The sequence below is a fragment of the Cololabis saira genome, chromosome 1, assembly GCF_033807715.1.
Source record: "Cololabis saira isolate AMF1-May2022 chromosome 1, fColSai1.1, whole genome shotgun sequence".
NCBI lineage: Eukaryota > Metazoa > Chordata > Actinopteri > Beloniformes > Belonidae > Cololabis > Cololabis saira.
This window is the reverse complement of record NC_084587.1, coordinates 55,303,760-55,324,310: the sequence shown is the minus strand read 5'-3', so window position 1 is coordinate 55,324,310 and position 20,551 is coordinate 55,303,760. Positions and strand designations below refer to the sequence as shown.

Genomic DNA, 20,551 nt, shown 5'->3' with positions numbered 1-20,551 from the left:
CTCGTAGTTCCTAGAGTATCTAAATGTAGATTTGGAGGGCGGGCGTTCTGCTATCAGGCACCACTACTATGGAACCAACTTCCAATCTGGGTTAAGGAGGCTGACACCACCTCCACCTTTAAAACTAAACTTAAAACCTTTCTGTTTAGTAAAGCCTATAGTTAGTGTTTAGTAAACCTCTAGCTGGTGTTGGTAAATCTCTAGGTAGTGTAAACTTTAGTGTGTCAGAGTCGCTCCTGTAGTTTCTTGTGCTGGCCCCCCCTTCTCCTCCCTTTTCTCTCTTTTGTCCATGTTGCAGCATCCTTTGCCGGACACCGGAACCTGCAGGTGGTCGTGGGTGGCTTGTAGCTTGCATTACGGAGCACAAGTCTTTCCCTGACCCTGCACCCCAAACTGGGACTTGCTGATTTGGCCGGAGCTTCGGGAGCTGCATGCTGGCCTGCGGTCCCCACCCCTGGTCATCCCGTTGCTGGCCCCCCTTCTCCTCCCTTTTCTCTCTTTTGTCCTGCAGGTGGTCGTGGGTGGCTTGTAGCTTGCATTACGGAGCACAAGTCTTTCCCCGACCCTGCACCCCAACCTGGGACTTGCTGATTGGGCCGGAGCTTCGGGAGCTGCGTGCTGGCCTGCGGTCCCCACCCCTGGTCATCCCGTTGCTGCTTCCACCTGCCTGCTGTGCTGTTGCCGTCCCTGACCCACCAGTCTGGCCCTCGGCAGGAGGGTCCCCCCTGATGAGCCTGGTCCTGCTCAAGGTTTCTTCCCTCCTAAAGGGGAGTTTTTCCTTGCCACTGTTTGGCTTAAGGTTTTTCTCCCACTAGGGGAGTTTTTACCTGCCATTGTTTATGTAATAACTGCTCGGGGGTCATGTTCTGGGTATGGGTCTCTGTAAAGCGTCTAGAGACAACTCTGTTGTATTAGACGCTATATAAATAAAATTGAATTGAATAACTGATAAAAAAAACCAGATCCAGATGACCTGAGGGGTCTGGAGGTCCCTGATGTGTTCTGGTCCTGGACCATTCAGAGCTTTATAGACCAGCATCAGAACTTTAAAGTCTGTCCTCTGAGGGACAGACAGCCAGTGTAAAGACCTCGGAGCTGGACGGATGTGGACTGATGTGGACTGGTGTGGTCTGATGTGGTCCACTTTGTTGGTCCTAGTGAGGACTGGAGCAGCAGAGTTCTTGATGAGCTGCAGTTATCTAACTTTTAAGGTGGATGTAAAAATGCTGTTACAATAATAAAGCTACTAAAGATGCTGAACTAGTTTTTCCAGGTCCTGCTGAGACATCAGATCTTTTAACCATGATATATTCTGAAGGTGATAGTAGGCTGACTTTGTTATTGCCTTAATGTGTTTGTCCAGATTCAGGTCTGAGTCCATCACTACACCCAGATTTCTGGCCTGGTTGGTGGTTTTTGTGTATAGATTGAAGCTCAGTGGTGACCTGTGATCGTTTCTCTTTGGCTCCAAACTCAATCAACTCAGTTTACCGGAAATTGCCGTCAATCAGACTGTAAATCAACAAACTGGGGGAAATTGAGCAGAAACGGTCCAACACCGCCCCCCAGTGGAGAACCACGAGTACTGCACTGGATCAGAGCACTACAGTAACCAGAGCTGCGGAAATATTCTAAATAAATTAAATTCAAACACCTGAAACATTCATTCAACACAGACACTTGGTAGGAAATAAAATGTTTTAATCCGAAGCAGATGGTTTGCCAAGGAATCTGTACAAGGTTAGGTTATTTTACATAAAAATACAAAAAAAAAAAACAACCACAGTTTTAAACACATGGTATGAAAGTCACAGATATGTTCAGGATAATGTTGGGAAACTCCTGCTTGAACAAATATCACTAAGGTTAAGTATGAGCTGTTAGCACATCCCACTGATCGCCAGTAACCAAGACATAAGGTGCAGCTAAACTTTGACAGTAAAACTTAAAACACTGAAACTTTCACGTTAATACCGCAGTACAGCTCAGCAGTACAGACGAGAACCAACTTAATGCTTCACATTTATGTAAAAAAGACAAACATTGAGTGGAGTGTGTGAGCAAGAAAACACTAAAGAGCATTTTGTTTCACTATAAAACAGCACTTCACATCCCAGAATGCAACAGCTCCCATCAGTGTAAAAAAAAAAAACTTTTTGTAACGATCACATTAAAATAATATATTCATGTTTAAAACAAATTCACAGTGAATACAAACAGATTTCATGGAGGTCTCCCATAAAACAGCTCAGCAGAACTGAAGGGGATCAGATGCTGGCGGAAGAAATTTAAAGAAAAAAAAACAGTAGTCTCAAGTGGCCTTTTCCCTGCTGACAACCTCTCATCAACTGAAAGGTAAAGAAAATAAAATAAAGAAATCCTGTGTAAACAATAAGAGAATAAGAATCTGTACCGTAAAACAAAAAGGAGGCGGGGTCTTTTCGTTTCCATCCCTGACGTCCAACATGTCGAGCACTTTCCAACAACCCATCCTTCCGACTTCCTAAGACCTGTCTGACCTGGAGACACCGGGACACCAACAACCTGAGCAGAGCTTTACTCGATCTCTGGATTTCACAGTAATCCTGACGATGGAACAGTCTGTACCAGCCTGACCAGTCGACCACTTACTTTACTAACGTCCTCTGGTGCAACAGTCGGGTTCCCCTCACTCTCACGTCTCTCTCCATCGTTACAGAACCACCCGGACCAAACTCCACCTGGCAATGTCTCATCGCACCAGCACCGACACCAGCACCAACAGACACCGGCACGAAGTCGAGCCACCAGGACAAACAGCTTTTTGCTTCTGCAGACACCAAGCTGCTGCAGATTGTGTGAAATGCAGCGGTTAACATCATCAGAACAGTGAAACGAGCTCAGCACGGAGCACTTTCCTGCAGCAGCGTTTCACAGAAACCTGCAAACACCAGAGAAGTGCTGATCATATTTTGGAGTGCAGATTTGAATCAGTTTTTCCAAAGCCGTTGACCCTCAACGCAGCCCAGCGACAAACAAGCGACTGTCCCGTCTACTGGACCTCGGTGTCGGCACCAGAGCTGCTGAACACGACACCAGGAGCCTGAACTCACTGGATCACTAAGAGCTGCTGCTTCCAGCTGGTCTCAGCGCTCCTGCTGCCACCGTCCGTAAACACACGTTCCTCCCTCGGAGCTACACGCCCGTCCCGCCCAGACCACCTGCTCTCGGTGGACGAACACAAGCACAACCCTCAAACTTCAACTTGAATTCCACCAACAAATCCTCCAAACACTTTCTTTCCTCCAAAACCGCCTGCATCATGCAACTGAAGTAAAAAAAAAAAGAAAAAAAAAAGAAATGCATAAATATTTTAAGCTCGTGATAGCTATAAATTCTGGTGATGTAACAGTTCACATTTAAAAGATTCACGAGGACACGAGTGGGTTTTAGGATACACTCAGGGGAACAACTCTTAAGACCATCGTGGTAATATGGTGATATTATGGGAAGGAAGTTGCAGTACATGTTAAACATGTAAACATTTGGTGCTGCTCTGCAAGAATGCAAGAAAAGCACTTGTTCAGAAGTGATGGTGTTAGGACTCAGAACTCCACCCGGTCGTTCCGGGTGTTTCCCCTCAGTGTCCCTCCAACTCCACCGCTCAAGCACCAGTCACTCAATAGTTTAGTAAACACTTGTAAAAGGAAGATGACATGACGCACGCGACCAGAGACTGATGAGAACTGCAACGTACAAAGCCAGGAACAGGATAAGACCCACAAACACACACTCCGACAGACGACATGTTTGCAGATTCTACGTCCAGACAGGAAGCACGTCGCCTCTGATCCAGTAAACAAAACAGACACTTCTCATAATAAATAGCACAAGCAGGTCGGAGCCGTGAAGCCGAACCAAAGATGATGCCGAGGCTCCACGAGGGTAATCCCACACATCGAGAGTAATCCCACACATCGAGGGTAATCCCACACATCGAGAGTAATCCCACACATGGAGGGTAATCCCACACACCTCACGCCTCGTCCTCAGGAGCCTCTGCAAACGCAGCTGCAGTCCGTTGTTTCCTGGTTGGGATGCGACTCACCAGAAGTTAGTGTTATTAGAGTGTAACCATGAAGGGACTAAGCATTCATAGATAATACCGTATAAAGATCCAGTCTACCACTAGTACCGCTGTAAACGGGGCTGCTCCTGCAGCAGCAGGGGAGCGGGGGGGATATTACTGGCTGTGCTGCCAGATCTGCTGCGTATTAGTCAGTTAGGACAAACGGACACCGGCGAGCGATGGGGACGGAGCGCTGCAGGTCCAGGGAGAGGAGACGGGGGTCACAGGGAGATTTCCTGGGCGGGGGAGAAACACATCCTGGACACCGACGGGGAGTCCTGCAGACAGGAGAGAGACAAGCAGCGGTGGGACGCTCCATCAGGCCTTCTGCTGAAGAAATACTTCCTCTACCGTCACCAGCAACACATTCAGATTCACTTTCTCTTCCCTCTGGATGCTGAGGAGGATCGGGCATTTTGGATCAGTTGGAGCCGTATCCAAGAAATCGCGAAAACGCAGCAAAGCAAAAGTAATAAGAGGAAGAGACAGAAGATGTTGAAGGTGTGGGATTATTTCAAATTAATAATTAAAATAAATAAAAAATATCTAAAAATAATTTTTTTTAAAAGGCCCCGGTCCACATGTTAGACTCTTTCCGAGTCCACAGCCAAGCACCGCTGTTGAAACGTGTTGGTTCTGAATGTGAAGTCGCCCAATTTAAAAGCAGTGTTTAAGAATATTTTTTATTTTTGATACTTGATACTAAATGTTTCAGGAAATGTTAAGTTTGAAATAATTGTATTTATTTTTATTGGGAAATTTAACAAACAGTTTACTAGTTTGCATAATATGTAAATAAATGTAAATTATTCTCATAAAAGACACAAATTGGTTGTTTTTATCAAGTAATCTATCTTGTTTTGTATTGTGTATTTATAATTAGGCTTTAATTAAGCAAAAGTAAGTTTTATCCAATTACTCGATGGAATATTTCATAGAATAATTGATCACCAAATGATCCGATAGCTGCAGCCCTGCAGCAGCAGGGAGGAGCTGCTCGTACCTTGGAAACCTTCACAGCTTTGTCCTTATGAAACGTAAAATCTGGGTTTTTTACGACGAATCCTGATCTCCCGATGACGGGGCCGGGTAACGGGCTGCCCACCTGAAAACACACACAACCATAACCACACACACACACACACACACACACACACACACACACACACACACACACACACACACACACACACACACACACACATACACACACACACACACACACACACACACACACACACACACACACACACACACACACACACACACACACACACACACACACACACACACACACACACAAATTCTTCTTTTGCTATAATTATTTTCAGTTTTTTGTTGTATGTTTTTTCCACCCTGTTATTCCGTGTAAACCCCCCCAGCACCTGAAACAATCCTATTCATTAGTCTACTGTGAGCTTGATTTAATGGGAGCAAGTTTTACTCTGATCTGGGATCAGGACTCTGGGAAATGGTCCTGTCTTTAAGATACAGATGGCGTGCGTCACCATGAGTTTGTGACTTTACACAGACACCTGAGGACTATGTTGTTGTTCAGATGGAAAGCCCATTCAGATCTCGTCAACACAGCCGTGTTTCTCCAGGATACAAGACGGTGCATCTGAAATGCATTCAGGCTTTGTGGCGGCCCAAAAGACGATCAGGAGACTGCTGAAAATATTGGATCTGCACGGTGTGCAACTGAGGAGATGGATCCCATTCGGCGTGGGCGGAAAAAATTACCTCGAAAAATAGAAAAAAATTATACCTAAAAGCAGGCCGGAAAAAATTATCCCGAAAAACAGGGACAAAAAATGTTTTAAAACCCACGAAAAACTGAAAAGATTATCCCAAAAAACAAACACTTTTTTTTCCTCAAGTGAATGCAATACGCTTCCGTACAATTCTGACTTTAATCTCAGAATTTTGACTTTTTTCAGAAACCTAAAACAAACAAAAAAATGTAGGGAGGATTTTTTTTTTCATTTCTAAAAAAAAATTCTTAATTCTGACTCTTTTCTCAGAATTCAATTATTTTTTCTCCAGTGGGCCTAATCCTCTTCTGTAGGATGGAGAGTGTAAAGTGTCATTAAAAAAAGAAAACAAAGAGGAAATCAAGATAATACAAGAGGAAGAGAAAAAGGCTGACCGCTTGCAGGACGTTCTCTTTTCCAGCGGCGTGGTTGGGAGAGACGTGTCTGAGCCGCCGCTCTGCCGTGAGCTGCTCCCCTCGATTCTTGCGCTGTTACCATGACAACAAGTTGATGGGGTTCACAAAGCCGGTGGTACAAAGTGGACAACTGATGGACAACTGAAGGGGTTTTTCATGTCCAAGGCTCGTGTTCTTGTCCTGCTGATGGCAGGACTCTCACTTTCTACTTTCTAGTATGGTTGTATTAATCCCAAAGGGATTGATCAGATCTATTGGTACACTACAAAAACTCAAAATCTTAACAAGAATATTTGTCTTATTTCTAGTTAAAATGTCAAATGTTTAGTCAGAAAAATCTCATTACACTTAAAACAAGACTCATCACTGGAAAAAACAACAATTTTCACCTGTTTCAAGTTCAAGATTTTCACTTAAAATAAGTAGAAAAATCTGCCAGTGGAACAACATTTTTTTTGCTTGTAATGAGAAAATAAATCTTGTCCCACTGGCAGATTTTTCTACTTATTTCAAGTGAAAATTTACTCGAAACAGGTGAAAATTGTCAAATAACAAGTTATTTTTCTGGTAATAACTCTTGTTTTAAGTGTAATGAGATTTTTTGACTAAAAATGAGACATTTTAACTAGAAATAAGACAAATATTCCTGGTAAGATTTGGAGTTTTTGCAGTGTACAGTATCAATACTGTTCTGGCACCACTACCTTGATGAGACCTCCAAACGAGCGGGACCGAGGGTGCTTCTTGCTGTGAGCTGCAGGGGCCGGGGCCTGCTCCCTGGTCGGCGTCCCCGCCGTCGTCTGTTTGACTAACTGCACAGAAAACAGCGGGACAGAGGCGTCACCACTGGGGGGGAAACACATCAATCAACCGGACTGTAGAAGAGCAGAAAGCACCCACAAACCTGTCGGACCAGCTTCTTCTTCTTGGCAGAGTCGGGCATGTTGCTGTGGACGTGTCTGAAGAGTTCCTTCAAGGCCTCCTCCGTGTACTGCTGGGCCGGGGACTGGTACTGCTGGTGGGGGTCTGGGCCGGAGCCGGAGCCGGAGCCGGAGCCGGAGCCGGCCGGCCTCTTCAGGGGCAGCACCCTCCGCGGGCCGGAGGAGCTGCCCGCCACCAGGAGGTCCAGGTCGTCCTGGGACCACAGAGACAGTCAGGCCGCACGCTCAACATGACTCAACCAAGCTAGGATAAAGAGCTGCTGCACAGCAGCATCTTATATCTTTATATTTACTGTGCAATCGGGCAATCTGCAGTATAATTACGCACCTAACACTTTAACACTTCAGCACTCTGCACTTTAATCAGCCCTTTGATATCTAATTTTAGCATTTAATATTACTGAAATTTGTATGGTCCCCTGACCCTTGGCCTGTATGTTTCATGATCCACTATACTTTTCATTGTTTTTGCTTTTCTTTTCCTTTTCTGTCCTATTGTGTTTTTAAGGACACGTTTTCTCTCTTGTAATTGCTCCTCCTGCCTACTGGCCACGGAAGCTAACTGTTCTACTTGTCGTTACTGTTGTTTTATTGATTTTATTATTTTATGTTGTTGACATTAACCTGCCGAAGGGACTAAAGATGAAAATTAGCCGGCTATAATCTTGCATATTTACATGTATATGTTCATTAATATGTATTGTCCCTGTTATAAATAAAATAAACTCAAACTCAAACTCATCTCTGCACAGCCAGACTTTGACAGAAGTAGGAAACACTGATCTTATTTATGAGAACTGGACCCCAGATTAGTTCCCCCTCTACGTCTGGCCCGGGGGGCTGCACTTGTAGTTCTCCAGACCACTTTTTTGTAGTCTCGGTCTTGTCTCGGGTCTCTCGGTCTCGGATAATTGAGAGTCCGTTGCATCAAGGTGACAGAATCTTGTGATCACCAGTTCTTCCTCTTGTTAATGTACAGTTTTGTAAAGTATTAGTTTTTGGGTTCTATAGTAGCTATAGTAGCTAGAAATCTGGTCAGAACTAAACCAGAGGAAACTACTTAAACATGGATATTAAGGATCTTTGTTTGAACATTTCGTCCCGTTTTGGTCAACGAAAATGAAGACACATTTTAGCAGAGTTTTTATTTTGTAATCTACATTTTAGTCTCGTTTTTATTCCTCTACGATATTGCATTATATATCTAATTATCGTTATGGTCATATGACCAGCATTTTCGTTGCGTCTCGTCTTGTTTTCCTCAGGTGATAAAGGTTCGTTGACGACGATATTTAGTCATAATTTTCATTGGCTCAGGGGTTCATGTTCTGGGTCTCTGCAAAGCACCTAGAGACAACTTCTGTTGTAATAGATGCTATATAAATAAAACTAAATACAGAAAATGCTGCAAATCCAAAAGTATACCCAGTGCAGCAGAACGGAGGTCTGATGTAAACTTCACTGACCTTGGTCTGCAGGGCCCTGGTTCCAGAGAAGTACACTTTGGCATATTCCCGCAGATACAAGGGGGCCTGGACAGTAAGAGGTTAGTTAGGAGGAGCTCCCCGCACACGTGCACTCCTACACGCCCTGCACGGGCCAACACTCACTCCTGCACGGGCCAACACTCACTCCTACACGCCCTGCACGGGCCAACACTCACCCGGAACAGCTTCTGGGAGTGTTTGATGAGGAAGGCCATGCTGCTGTTCAGTTTCTTCAGGTTGTCCTTTAGGTCCCCGGCCGTCATCTAGAGCAGGAGACAAATCCAGCAATGAACAGATAGTTGATAGTCTTTACTGCTCTGGGCTTTGAGTCGGTGTGAACGCTGCAGTTTTACTGGTGCGTCCTCATAGCCCAGAGCCGGTGTCGTGCCAAAAAGTGATTGCCTGCCAGAATCTGATTTGAGGCCGCTGGACCGCGCACAGCAGCCCATTGAGCGATAGCGCTACAACGTCAGATTTTCAGATTATGAAGCTCAAGAATGAGATCAAGTCATATTTAGGCAGAAACAACTTTTCATGAACTGTATTTGGTCTTCAATCCATTTTTGGCAGGTGAAAATGCCTATTTTGTGTTGTAATGGTCCTTTAAAAGAGTTAAAAGCAATCCTGTGAGCTCTAGTGTTTATATTATGAAGCTCAAGAATGAGATCAAATCATATTTAGGTAGAAACAACCTTTCATTAACTGTATTTGGCCTTCAATCCATTTTTGGCAGGTGAAAAGACACATTTTCAGGGGAGAAATCAGATTCTGGCAGGAAATCACTTTTTGGCACAACACCGGCCCAAGGCAACTAAGCGACTGCTTAGGGCCCCGTGACCACTAGGGGGCCACCAAGAGTAAAAAAAAAAATGTAATTATTTTTTTACGTGTGAGTGATGATTCATACATTATCAAATTCCATGGTCTAAATCACTGTGGATTACAATCTAACTACAACAAAAGGTTCTTACATCTAGTTTTACAAGTGTATTTGTAATGACAGGGAAGAACATAACATAAGTTATAGTGGGTGTGTGAATGATCAATAATCAGTATTATTGGCAGAAATAGAGGGCCCCAAAATCACATTTGGGCCAGCCCTGTCATAGCCTCCCGCTCATCTGACTACGGCCTCTCTTTCATCACGGCGGACGCTCAGGAAGGTTGAGGCTTACGTGTCTGGGCCAGAGGACGTGCGGGGCGAACATGAGGGCCAGGTTGAAGGAAGACATCTTGTTCTTGTCCTGCTGCTTGGCCGTGTGGTACAGCAGGTCCAGCAGCAGCTTGAGCAGGGAGCGGTTGGCCTGGGGCAGCAGCAGGAACAGCAGCTGCAGCGCCTCCATCTGACGCTCCTTGTTGGGAACCGCCGTCTTGTTCCCCTGCTCGTCAAACAGGGTGATGTCTGGGAGAGGTTCCAACACACACGTCAGGATCACGCCACAGAGACACTCATCCAAAGGTTTGACTAATGGCACTTTTCCACTAGTGACTAGTCGCTACTCTGTTCTACTCATCTCAACTTGGCCTGGTTTCTTTTCCATAACAATTCAGCTCCTGGATCAGAAGTAGGAGGTTGGAGAAGCTGCTGTGATGTATTTGATTGTGTATCTAAACAAGAAGACAACACTAAAGATGTAGAACCTGGAGGAGATGATAGATGTGCTGCTGGATCTGTGGCTTGTGTTTGATATAGAGTTAAAAATGAGAGTGAGCGAAGCTTCAAGCGGCGACGTTTTTTTTCTGTTAGTTTGTCTTGTCGCTGCTGAAAAGTCAGCTGGAGCCGTGAGCAGCTATGAAGAGACAGAGCTCCTGGTAGATCTGGTCGTTCCTTATCTCCGTCTAGATCTTTTTAATTCTCTCCTCAGCACCAGGTTTATGAACATCTGCACCTCAGAGTTGGATCATGAAACAGACTTTTGCTGCCGTTACTGGTTGAATAAAATGAACCAGAATCCGTCAGAGTCTCTTTCTCTGATTTCCTCCTCCTGACTCAGACGTCTGACTCCAACCCCCCGACCAATCGGTGGCCTGTAGTGTGATGATGTCAGATACAGCTGACTCAGCAGCTTAGAACCTCGGTAGAATAGTTACAGAAAAGTATCTACTCAGCACGTTAGACCCCTGGTGGTAAAGCACAAATCTGAGGCGAGTGGAGTCGGGCTGAGTAGGTACTAGTGGAAAAGCGCCATAAAGGATTAAGGAGCTTGTTTTCTGACCAGCGATCTTCAGGTGGGCGTGGAAGTGTCTGTGTGTCAGCAGGGGCTCGGGCAGCTCCCCCAGGAAGGTTTTGAGCAGCGTGGCCACGTCGTTGGGGTGAAAGTCTCCGGCCCCCAGGTCGACGTCGGCCCCGCTGTTCAGGAGCTCCTTCAGGGCCTGCTGCCGGACACTGTTCCCCGGGACCCGGAACAGGCCCTCCACGTGGAGATCTGAGGGGGGGGGGGGGGCACAAGAGAACACTCAGGAACAGAGATAGTCAGTACGTGCACATGCAGCGATTCAAGCTGGTTGGAGATCATTTGCACACATCGTACTGACTTTTAAACTGCATGTGAACACCTTAAGTCAGTCAAGTCACTCTGATCAGACCGGATTCATCAACCCGCTTGCAGCACCTAGATAAACCAGTCGCAACCGCCTTGTTAATGCCATGTGTACGGGGACATGGATATTACAGTCTGCGCATGCTCGACAATTTCCCCCGGGTGGGGTTTTCCCCCGGGGGAGGGGATTCACCCGGAAGTGAAAGGAGACGACGCAACGCTGCTCAGTAGTAGCTCCCTGGGGTGTCGTGTGACTGCTTCAGGGGTGTCGTCAAAATATTTCCTATTCTGACATTTCATATATAAATACTGTATTTTCGCGACCATACGGGCGCCGTGTGGAAAGGCATAGCCTCAGTCTTATGTGTCATATTTCTGTATTTAAAACACACACGGCGCACCGACCGAAACGGCACACACACAAGAACACACACACACACACACACACACACACACACACACACACACACACACACACACACACACACACACACACACACACACACACACACACACACACACACACACACACACACACACACACACACACACACACACACACACACACACACACACACACACACACACACACACACACACACACACACACACACACACACAAGCACAGGAGTGTGCGTATTTAAAAATACAGCGGGAGCAAAACTTTGTTTGATTGTAGGCTACTTTATTTCAGTTTTTACATTAATCAAACCCATTAAGTCTCATCCTCTGTTTCTGCATTAAAGAGCTCCGCTAAATCAGCTGTGCCAGTCCGAATTCCTCGCTGTCAGAGTCACGTTCCGTGCCGCGCGGCGCCTCGGAAATGCACGTTTTTGCAAAAGCTCGCAAAATAATCCCAGCAGACACGTTAGCCCACGCATCAACAATCAATCTGCAAACTGTGGCATAACTGCCTTCCACTCCTGGAGAAACTCTTCTCCCTCAGTCATCCGTCGCTCACACGCCGCTCGCAGCCTTAAGGCTGATTTATGGTTCTGCGTTAACCAACGCAGAGAAAACGCCGTAGGTTATGCGGCGACGCACACGTACGGTGCGCTTCACCGCGTACGTTACGGCGTAAGCTCTGCGTCGATTTAACGCGGAACCATAAATCAGGCTTCACTTTGAACGGCCGGCGTGAAGCCGGCTGGAAAAGACTCTTTAGGCATTCTTTTCTTTTAAAAATCCCCATAGTTTCAGTCCATCAGCGTGGCAACCAAGCACATCAGTGAACGATGACTTATACTCTGGTGCAGTTAACGTGTTCAAGTTATTGCTACAAAATAAACTGGACATATGCATTTACAGTCAGAGCGATGCAGTGCGGTTTTTAATTATATTTTACTCTGGGGTGTCGTGAGATTTTATTCACTTTTGAAAGGTGTCATGACTGAAAAAAGGTTGAGAAAGGCTGTTTTAGACAGATTATTAATAGGAAAGCAGTTAGAATGCACTTTTTCCTTTCGTTGTTAAGCGGAGGTCAACCGGAAGTGGCTCTTTGTTGAAATGGTTACCATGGTTACCTCGGGTACAGCGCCACCTAGCGTCACGGAGTCAGCCATCCTCTGGTTACAGTGGCTTATTCAATCTGATTCAGTCTGATCTCAGAACAGCATGTGTAATCAGACAAGTTGATCCAATCTTCTGCATGTCATTATCTGATCAGATCTGCAACCATGTTGAATCGCTGCATGTGTACGTACAGACTGACCAGCCACCCCACACACAACGCCCCCGAACATGTGCAGCACGCTAGGCCTAGGTGGCAGGTTAGGGCTGTGCTTTAGCGTGTGCAAACGTTTTAGGCTCCAAAGGGAAAAAAAATACACAATTATCATCACTAACCAAATAACCAGGCCTGGGGAATCGATTCAAATGTCAAGAATGGATTTGATTCCAATTCTTAAGATTCAGAATCGATTATCAAGATTTGATTCGATCCAATTTGATTCCGATATTGATTTGGGTTAGTGCTATTAAAACTGCTTTTTGAGCTGTTGCATGAATTATATGACTGTAGTTCTGCAACATATTAATACTAGTGTTATATTGAGATTAAACAGCAAGTATTGCAGCTAATGATGCTGTAAGGACCAATCACTCCCAGAATGCTGATAGAACTGCTTTAGGAAACATCATGTGGGTCAGAATTATCAAACAGATCCAGGGCAGCAAACGTATTAAATCAGTTTGATTTTTTCCCACATTCCGTTTAAATTTTTTCTATTTTCGGACTATTTCGGTTTTTAATTTTTGAAAATTTGGTTTTTAGCATTTTATGCTAATGTAACCCAAAGACAGTATATACAGTAAAGTAATGAAATATAGACAATTTATGCAATTATAACTGAAAACTTAAATGTTTTCATGCCTTTAAACATATTTAATCAATCAATCAATCAATCAATCAATCAATCAATCAATCAATCAATCAATCAATCATATTTAAAGGCAAAAACATGGCACCAGTTATGCTCGTGTCCAATAAAACATTCCTTTTTTGGGCATAACAAAAAAATACCAAAAGTTGTAATGAAAAACATTGAAAAAAAAGTCCCTTTTTGCTGCCGTCAGGCTGCACTTGGCAAGAAGCTGAGTTCATCTTTTATTGTGACTTAAAGCTCTGATCAAATTTCACAGCAAATGAATACAGAAAACCAGTTATTAGATCTGCCTCATGAATCCGTGCTATTATCCAACACACAAACCCATTATTGTACATCCAATAATGACTATCTCAGTATTGGTGCATTCCTAGAAATACCTGGGGCTTTGTAATTCATCACACTTTGAGGTTTCAGTTTTGGCTCCCATCAATCACCAAACCAGTGGAATTAAGAGGAAAATAACAATTATTTACCCACATATTCTGAATGACACACACTTATTTTTTAACTCACTTTTGCTGAGGTATTCGATAAGCTGGTAGATCTGAGCGATGCAGCTCTCCGTCAGAGGGGTTCCAAACACGATGCCTTTATCTGTGAAAGATCGGAGCGGGAGACAAGATCACAAAGTTACTGGGAGACTTTTCAGAGAATAAATAATAAAATAACTCCCTTACATTCAGAGTTTGTTTTAAATTATTTATTTATTTAATTATTTTAGTTTTTGACACTCGGATGGGAACTGTTGCATTCTGGGATGTGAAGAGCTGTTTTATAGTGCAACAAACTACTTTTTAGTGTTTTATTGCTCACACACCACACCATGTGCAACATTGTAAGTTTATGACTTTACCAAGTCACCAAAATAAATTTGAAATAAAACAAAGCATAGACCTTCATCTTCATTTAAGAGGTTTCAGAAAATGATGACGTTTATCAATCCGGAACTACAGCCGTTGTGAGCAAAGTATCTCCATGGTAACAGAAATACTGTACTTGGTTCCTGGATTTGTTCCACTCTTGATTTTATTTTAAAGTCTTATTTTTGACAGAAATACTGCCTGTCTTTATTTATTATTGTCAACATGGTATCATTGTGATGACGTTTTTACCAGATTGTGTAATGTTTTTAATGGACTTCCAGATTAAAATTCCCCGTATTATGCTTTTCCTGACTTCAAACGCTTCAATAATGTAATAATGCTTCAATCCAAGAACAATGCTGATTGTATTCTGACTGAGCAGTTACCTGCTACCTGAGGCCGCTCCGGTCTGAGCTGCAGCTCCTGTACAGCCTGACCTTGGAGTGACCTTTGCACGGGCGGACACAGCGAGGAGGACCACAAATGCCTTCCTCTCTTTGAAAGATTATGACGATTCTAATGGTTCAGAAATTAACTTTTAACTCTCTCCAAATGGACAGGCAGCAACAGTTGCAGGCTTTGAGCTTAAGACTCATCCAGCTCTTGAGAAAAACTGAACTTTGGTAGTGATTGCGACCGAATGTTATATGTAGATATAAGTGTACGGTAGACTTCAAGACCACTTTTTTGTGGTCTTGGTCTTTTCTCGGCCTCGGGTCTCTCTGTCTCTGACTTTTAATTACATTTTTGTATTTATAACGGCCTTGTTTGAATAAATATATGAATAATATTTGCATATCGTTGTGGTTGATTAAGCCTTAGGTCTAAGACATTTCAGTGATGCTGATATACATGTTCTGGGTCTCTGAAAAAGCGCCCAGAGACAACTTCTGTTGTAATAGACGCTGTATATTTAAAATGTAATTGAATATACGGTGTAATCTGGATACTATAATGGTAGATAATGTCATTTCAAGTCGATAATTGTATCATTTATATTTTAAATTCAGGTTTCATCTCCAAATAAAGTCAAATTTAAATCAGTAACATTTACTATTCATTACACTTTTCTGAGGTGGAGGGGGGTGTTGGAGCTGGTTTTTTTTGCTAGATGACTTTGGGACTAGTTAGTAGTCGTGTCAATCCTCCAATAGTGTAGAAATAGCGGTAGTGCAGTCGCCACACAGATCTGATCTCAGCTGATGGATGAAAACATTTATAGTGAGTTCAACATCATCATCCACTTCTCTGTGTTATTGAGCTGCAGTTGAAAACAAGCTCATATAGAAACTAGCTGAACCAGGATGGAGCTGATGTTCTACAATCACGCAAGATGACAACATTTTTTCTGGTCACGGTCTTGAGCTGAACTAGTCTTGGTCTTGATTCTCTCTGGTCTTGATACTCTCCCTGTCTCGGTTTAGGCGTCTTCACTACAAGTCTAGTATACGGTGTAAAGTGAGATGATATTCTTTATATCAAATTCATTAAAGCAGTCTTAAAACTAACTTTGTAGAGCCACCAGTCCACCTGTTTCTCTTCTCTCCATCTCACACCTTAATGCTTGATGAGGTCAGATGAGCAGTAGAAAAATGCAATTTCTTCCCCAAAAAAGGCAATATAAGGAGTTTAACCACGTGCTGCAACACTGGAGACTTCAGAGCCTCATCCCGTGAAATAAATCATGATGCTGAGCAAAAGCAGTACATCCATGCTGTGATTCATGACTGGAAAAGTTAAGTGGATACTGAATAATGTGACAAGATTTTCCTCCCAAATTTTTGGTCTTTTTTTTGTTAAATGATGAACCGGAGGATCTTTAATCTGTCCACCCTACATGATGTTGTCTTAACACCGACAAGAAAGCTCCAAACCAGCAGAGCTCCAACTGTCCAACAATGCAGCATCAGGATACTACTAACCATCTAAGTTCTTCATTAGCATTAAGGCGGTAGCTATTATCTATTTCTATACACTTCGCATTTTGGCTTAAATGTGGTTAAATAAAGGACGATGTGATGTTATACATCATGTTTTATTGTTTATTCAAGGCTTTATTTACCAAACTTTTTGGACCTGAGCAGATGATTTTATGTTATAATGTCCTTATATGCAGTGCTTTAAGTGGGCCGGTACGGAGTACCCGCACTTCTCAATATTAGCCTCTGGTGTACCGGGACTTTTTACGGCGTACCGGGAAAGTGGAGAGGAGAAAAAGTATTGAAGGATTTGGGGAATACAAGGATCCGAGGGGATCCCGGACACCAACAGCTCTGAAGCCTCTGCTGAAAGCTGTCCATACCACTGTTGTGTCTACCAGTGAATGTGAGCGTGCCTTCAGTTGTATGAACAACATTGTTACAGACAGAAGGAACTCCCTTGCTGTTACCAGACTTTCAAACCTGATCTTTCTGAAATGTAATGGGCCACCATTAGAACAGTTCAGTCCACAAAGCTATGTGATGTCATGGCTGGCGAAGGGGAGACGAAGCGCAGGAGACGGGAATGTGAAGCTCCAAGCCGTTGGAGCAAAGATGACCCCAAGACCTGCTGGAGCCTTTTCTAAGTAGGTTGAAATATAATCACAATTGTCTTATATATTCAAGGTCCACTTCTTTTGATACATTTGTACAATATAATGCAAACCAAAACAGCAACACTGCTATGAATTCTACTTAAAAAAGCTTTGTAGTTTTTAACATTTGTTGTCTGAAAAATTATGATTCTTCTTTATGTTTATTATGAGTCTGTGTGTTATTTTATCCATGCCGTGTCTCCATATTTTATCTACGTGTGTCTCTCATGTGTCTGTCCACAGGGTATGTTCATACCAGTGAATTGTTTGTCAACCTCCTGTTCAAGATGTGGTTGCATTTTTGTAAGTATATGAAGATCTTATTCATCAATAATAGCATGTTGTTGGTCCTTCTAAATATGCGAATTTGCCCTTTTAAATTTCGCTACAATCAAATATTTAAGTCTAAAATAAACACATAATGACAGTCATTGTCAACCTTTTTTTATGATAGAAACAAACACAGGAGTATGTTACTTAATTGATTTACTTGTGAACTGCATAGCTCACTTCTCCAATTTTCTTGTCTCCATATTTTATCTCTGTGTCTCTCATGTGTCTGTCCACAGGGAACTCTAGGTCCAGTTAGTTCGGTTGTGCATCAGTTAGTTCGGTTGTGCATCAGTTAGTTCGGTTGTGCATCAGTTAGTTCGGTTGTGCATCAGTTAGTTCGGTTGTGCATCAGTTAGTTCGGTTGTGCATCAGTTAGTTCGGTTGTGCATCAGCCTCTCTGCTACCTGAGGGCCTCCCCCCTGAAGACCTCCCTTGTGTACACATAATTTGTTTGGAAAATTCAATAAAACAATTTTCTTTTTAAAAATCAGGATCATGTCCTAGTATTTAAATATATCAATTAATCATCTGCTGTTACCCACCGCCTAATTTACCTGACATCAGTTGAATAAGGGGAGTACCGGCACTTATTTTTGTCCACTTAAAGCACTGCTTATATGTACAACTTAGGATTTCAAAAAAGAGGTAGTACTTTGTTTTTCCAACACAACTGCAGCTGTTCATCTCTTACCTTTGCGTTTGAGGAAGTTGAAAGAGCGGAAGAAGCCTCCGTTTCCACCGGTTGGGGTCTTAGGGCCCTCCTCCCCCAGGAGCTGGGAAAATTCTGTCCCAGGAAGATCAATAAGGCGGGTGATATTACTGATTACCATCTCCAGAAAAACATCAGGGTTCTCGTGCCGGAGTTTCTCCACAAAAAAGTCTGGGTTGAAGATGACTGGTGGGCGGCCGGTGCGAGAGTCCCCGGGCGACTCCTGATTGATCACCATGCTGGACACCGTTCCTCTGTGTGGGGGAAACAAACATTACAATCACAATCAGCTTCCTTGGCCAAGTTTGAACATTGCCCGACGAGGAATTTGACTCCGGTTATTTCGCTCACTGTACTCAGATTTAAAAATAGCAAACAGTAAATAAACAAATGAGGCACTTATTAACATATATACAATTAAAAAACTGAAAGGTGCAGCAGTATGAGGTGGTCGTGGTAATGACGGCTCTAAATAAAATGTATACATTTTTTTTTTTAAAGTGAAAGGTGCAGCAGAATGAGGCAGACATGATTATTGTTGGAAGGTGCATTAGACATGGAGGCGTCTATAAGAAGACAAAACTGGTTAAAATCAACCTAAAAATAATAAAAATCCCTTTGCAGTAGAGCGCCCGTGTTATCAGTGGGCTGATTTCAGCCAATATATCATAGTGGAATATCATAGTGGAATATGATGGCAGATAAAAGAAAGTTTAGATTTGAGACATTAAAGATTCATCCACTCTGCAACTACTCCCTCTCACAAACAGAACATTGATATAGGTCATTGTTCCAAGTGATATTTGGTGCACAAATAAAACAAGTTTATTTCTAAATTGTATTGTTACGTCTTAGCAACTCAAACAAATGTAAGGGAAATTGTGTTTACATTTTGTGCTCCTCAAAGAAAACCAGATAACAGCCGCTAAACTGGGTCACCACACATCAGTATTGACCTTAAATGTCTCACGTTGGTCAGGTCCAATGACAGAAGAGCTTTTACATGTGAACAGGAGACAATTAAAGTATACATAGATATAGAACAGATATAGTATAGTGTAAATAAGTATATTTATATAAATATTTATATGGGCATGTGTGTACAAATATATAGAAATATTCAATTATGTGTATGTATGTATGTATGTATGTATGTATGTATGTATGTATGTATGTATGTATGTATGCATGTATAAGTATGTGTGTGAGAGTATAATTACAGTACGAATTAAAGCAACAGTGAATGACAAAACCTCAATACATACTGTTTTCCTCTGACCACTACACTAAAGGCTACTGCAGTGCAATCATACATATCTACATAAATAAAAACCTTCAGGACAGTTTCTACACCCAGACCGTGAAAACGGACCTTTCTCTTCCTATAATGTAAATAAATATCTTAATAATAATATGCTTCCTCAGCTTTACCGTAGACAATCAATTCAAAGTGGGCTTAGAAAAGACACTCTTGATGAAAATCAGTGTTGTTTTTGTTCAGAGCTCGAATAGAGATAAAAAAGACACATTTCAACTATTTTCTAAGTGGATAGATTAGCTGGATGTAATACAGGTATGGCTCTTAAAAGCCACTTCAAAACAACTCGTGTCAAATTCCTAAAGTTGGCAACTGCAAGCAATTTGTTTAGGTGTTTTCAAAGCAGCTGATCATGCTAATGTTATTAATGTGGATTCCTAACGTTGCTACGGCAGAGCTCGTTATTTAGCCTGCTAACGGCTACATAGTGTCAAGTAAATCATTTAACGCACATTTACAATAATCGAAAGATCCCAAATTCACATTTATGTTGAGGAACCGTAAACATCCGATGATATAAATGCCAGAGAGCACTGATCAATGACAATATAAATTAATTTTACCTTCTATTCTGTGTGTTTTCATCGGCATCCTTCCCTGCAGCCATGGTCAGTTTGAATCCTCCGCTGCTGTCCAGGCCCCGCCCACCTCGTCAGCCATTGGTTGAATCCTCCGCTGTTGCCCAGGCCCCGCCCGCCTCGTCAGCCATTGGCTGTAAATTGAACATGGGCGTCAACAAACGGACTCTGATTAGCACGAGCTTCACTGTCATTGGTCTATTTGAATTCATCTCCGTCAGTAGAAAAACAGAATGTTTTCATCACATCGGGGACATGTGTTGTTGAAAACTAAAATTTACACTTTTGACTTGCACATATCCCAAAGATTTTTATGGAAGCATATGAGGGAAAATATTCAAATTAAAATGCAAATCGGATTATATATTATCAATTTCATTTTTGACTCAAATAATGCGGCCAAATTCTTAAAATGAAAAAGCATTTCCGCAAATGCATTTTAATTTGAATATAGTCCCTCTCATATGCTTCCATAGATTTCATCCCTTTTGTGGCCGTTCTTTTCAAGTGTAGAGAACTTAGACCTGGTATCATAACAATGC

The 20,551-nt window shown here is 42.8% G+C and overlaps 1 protein-coding gene across 1 annotated transcript; it reads right to left on the bottom strand.

The window, feature by feature from the left end:
* Positions 1-1,684: 1,684 nt before the first annotated feature.
* Positions 1,685-20,049, bottom strand: arhgap19 (Rho GTPase activating protein 19). The gene is made up of 12 exons (XM_061727660.1): positions 19,995-20,049; positions 18,096-18,367; positions 14,147-14,227; positions 10,923-11,132; positions 9,882-10,108; positions 8,883-8,969; positions 8,686-8,751; positions 7,183-7,413; positions 6,983-7,090; positions 6,258-6,350; positions 5,112-5,213; positions 1,685-4,386 (listed from the first exon to the last, which is right to left on the bottom strand). The coding sequence occupies exons 1-12, from the start codon at positions 20,036-20,038 to the stop codon at positions 4,330-4,332; spliced, it is 1,578 nt and encodes a 525-aa protein (XP_061583644.1). The 5' UTR covers positions 20,039-20,049; the 3' UTR covers positions 1,685-4,329.
* Positions 20,050-20,551: the final 502 nt, after the last annotated feature.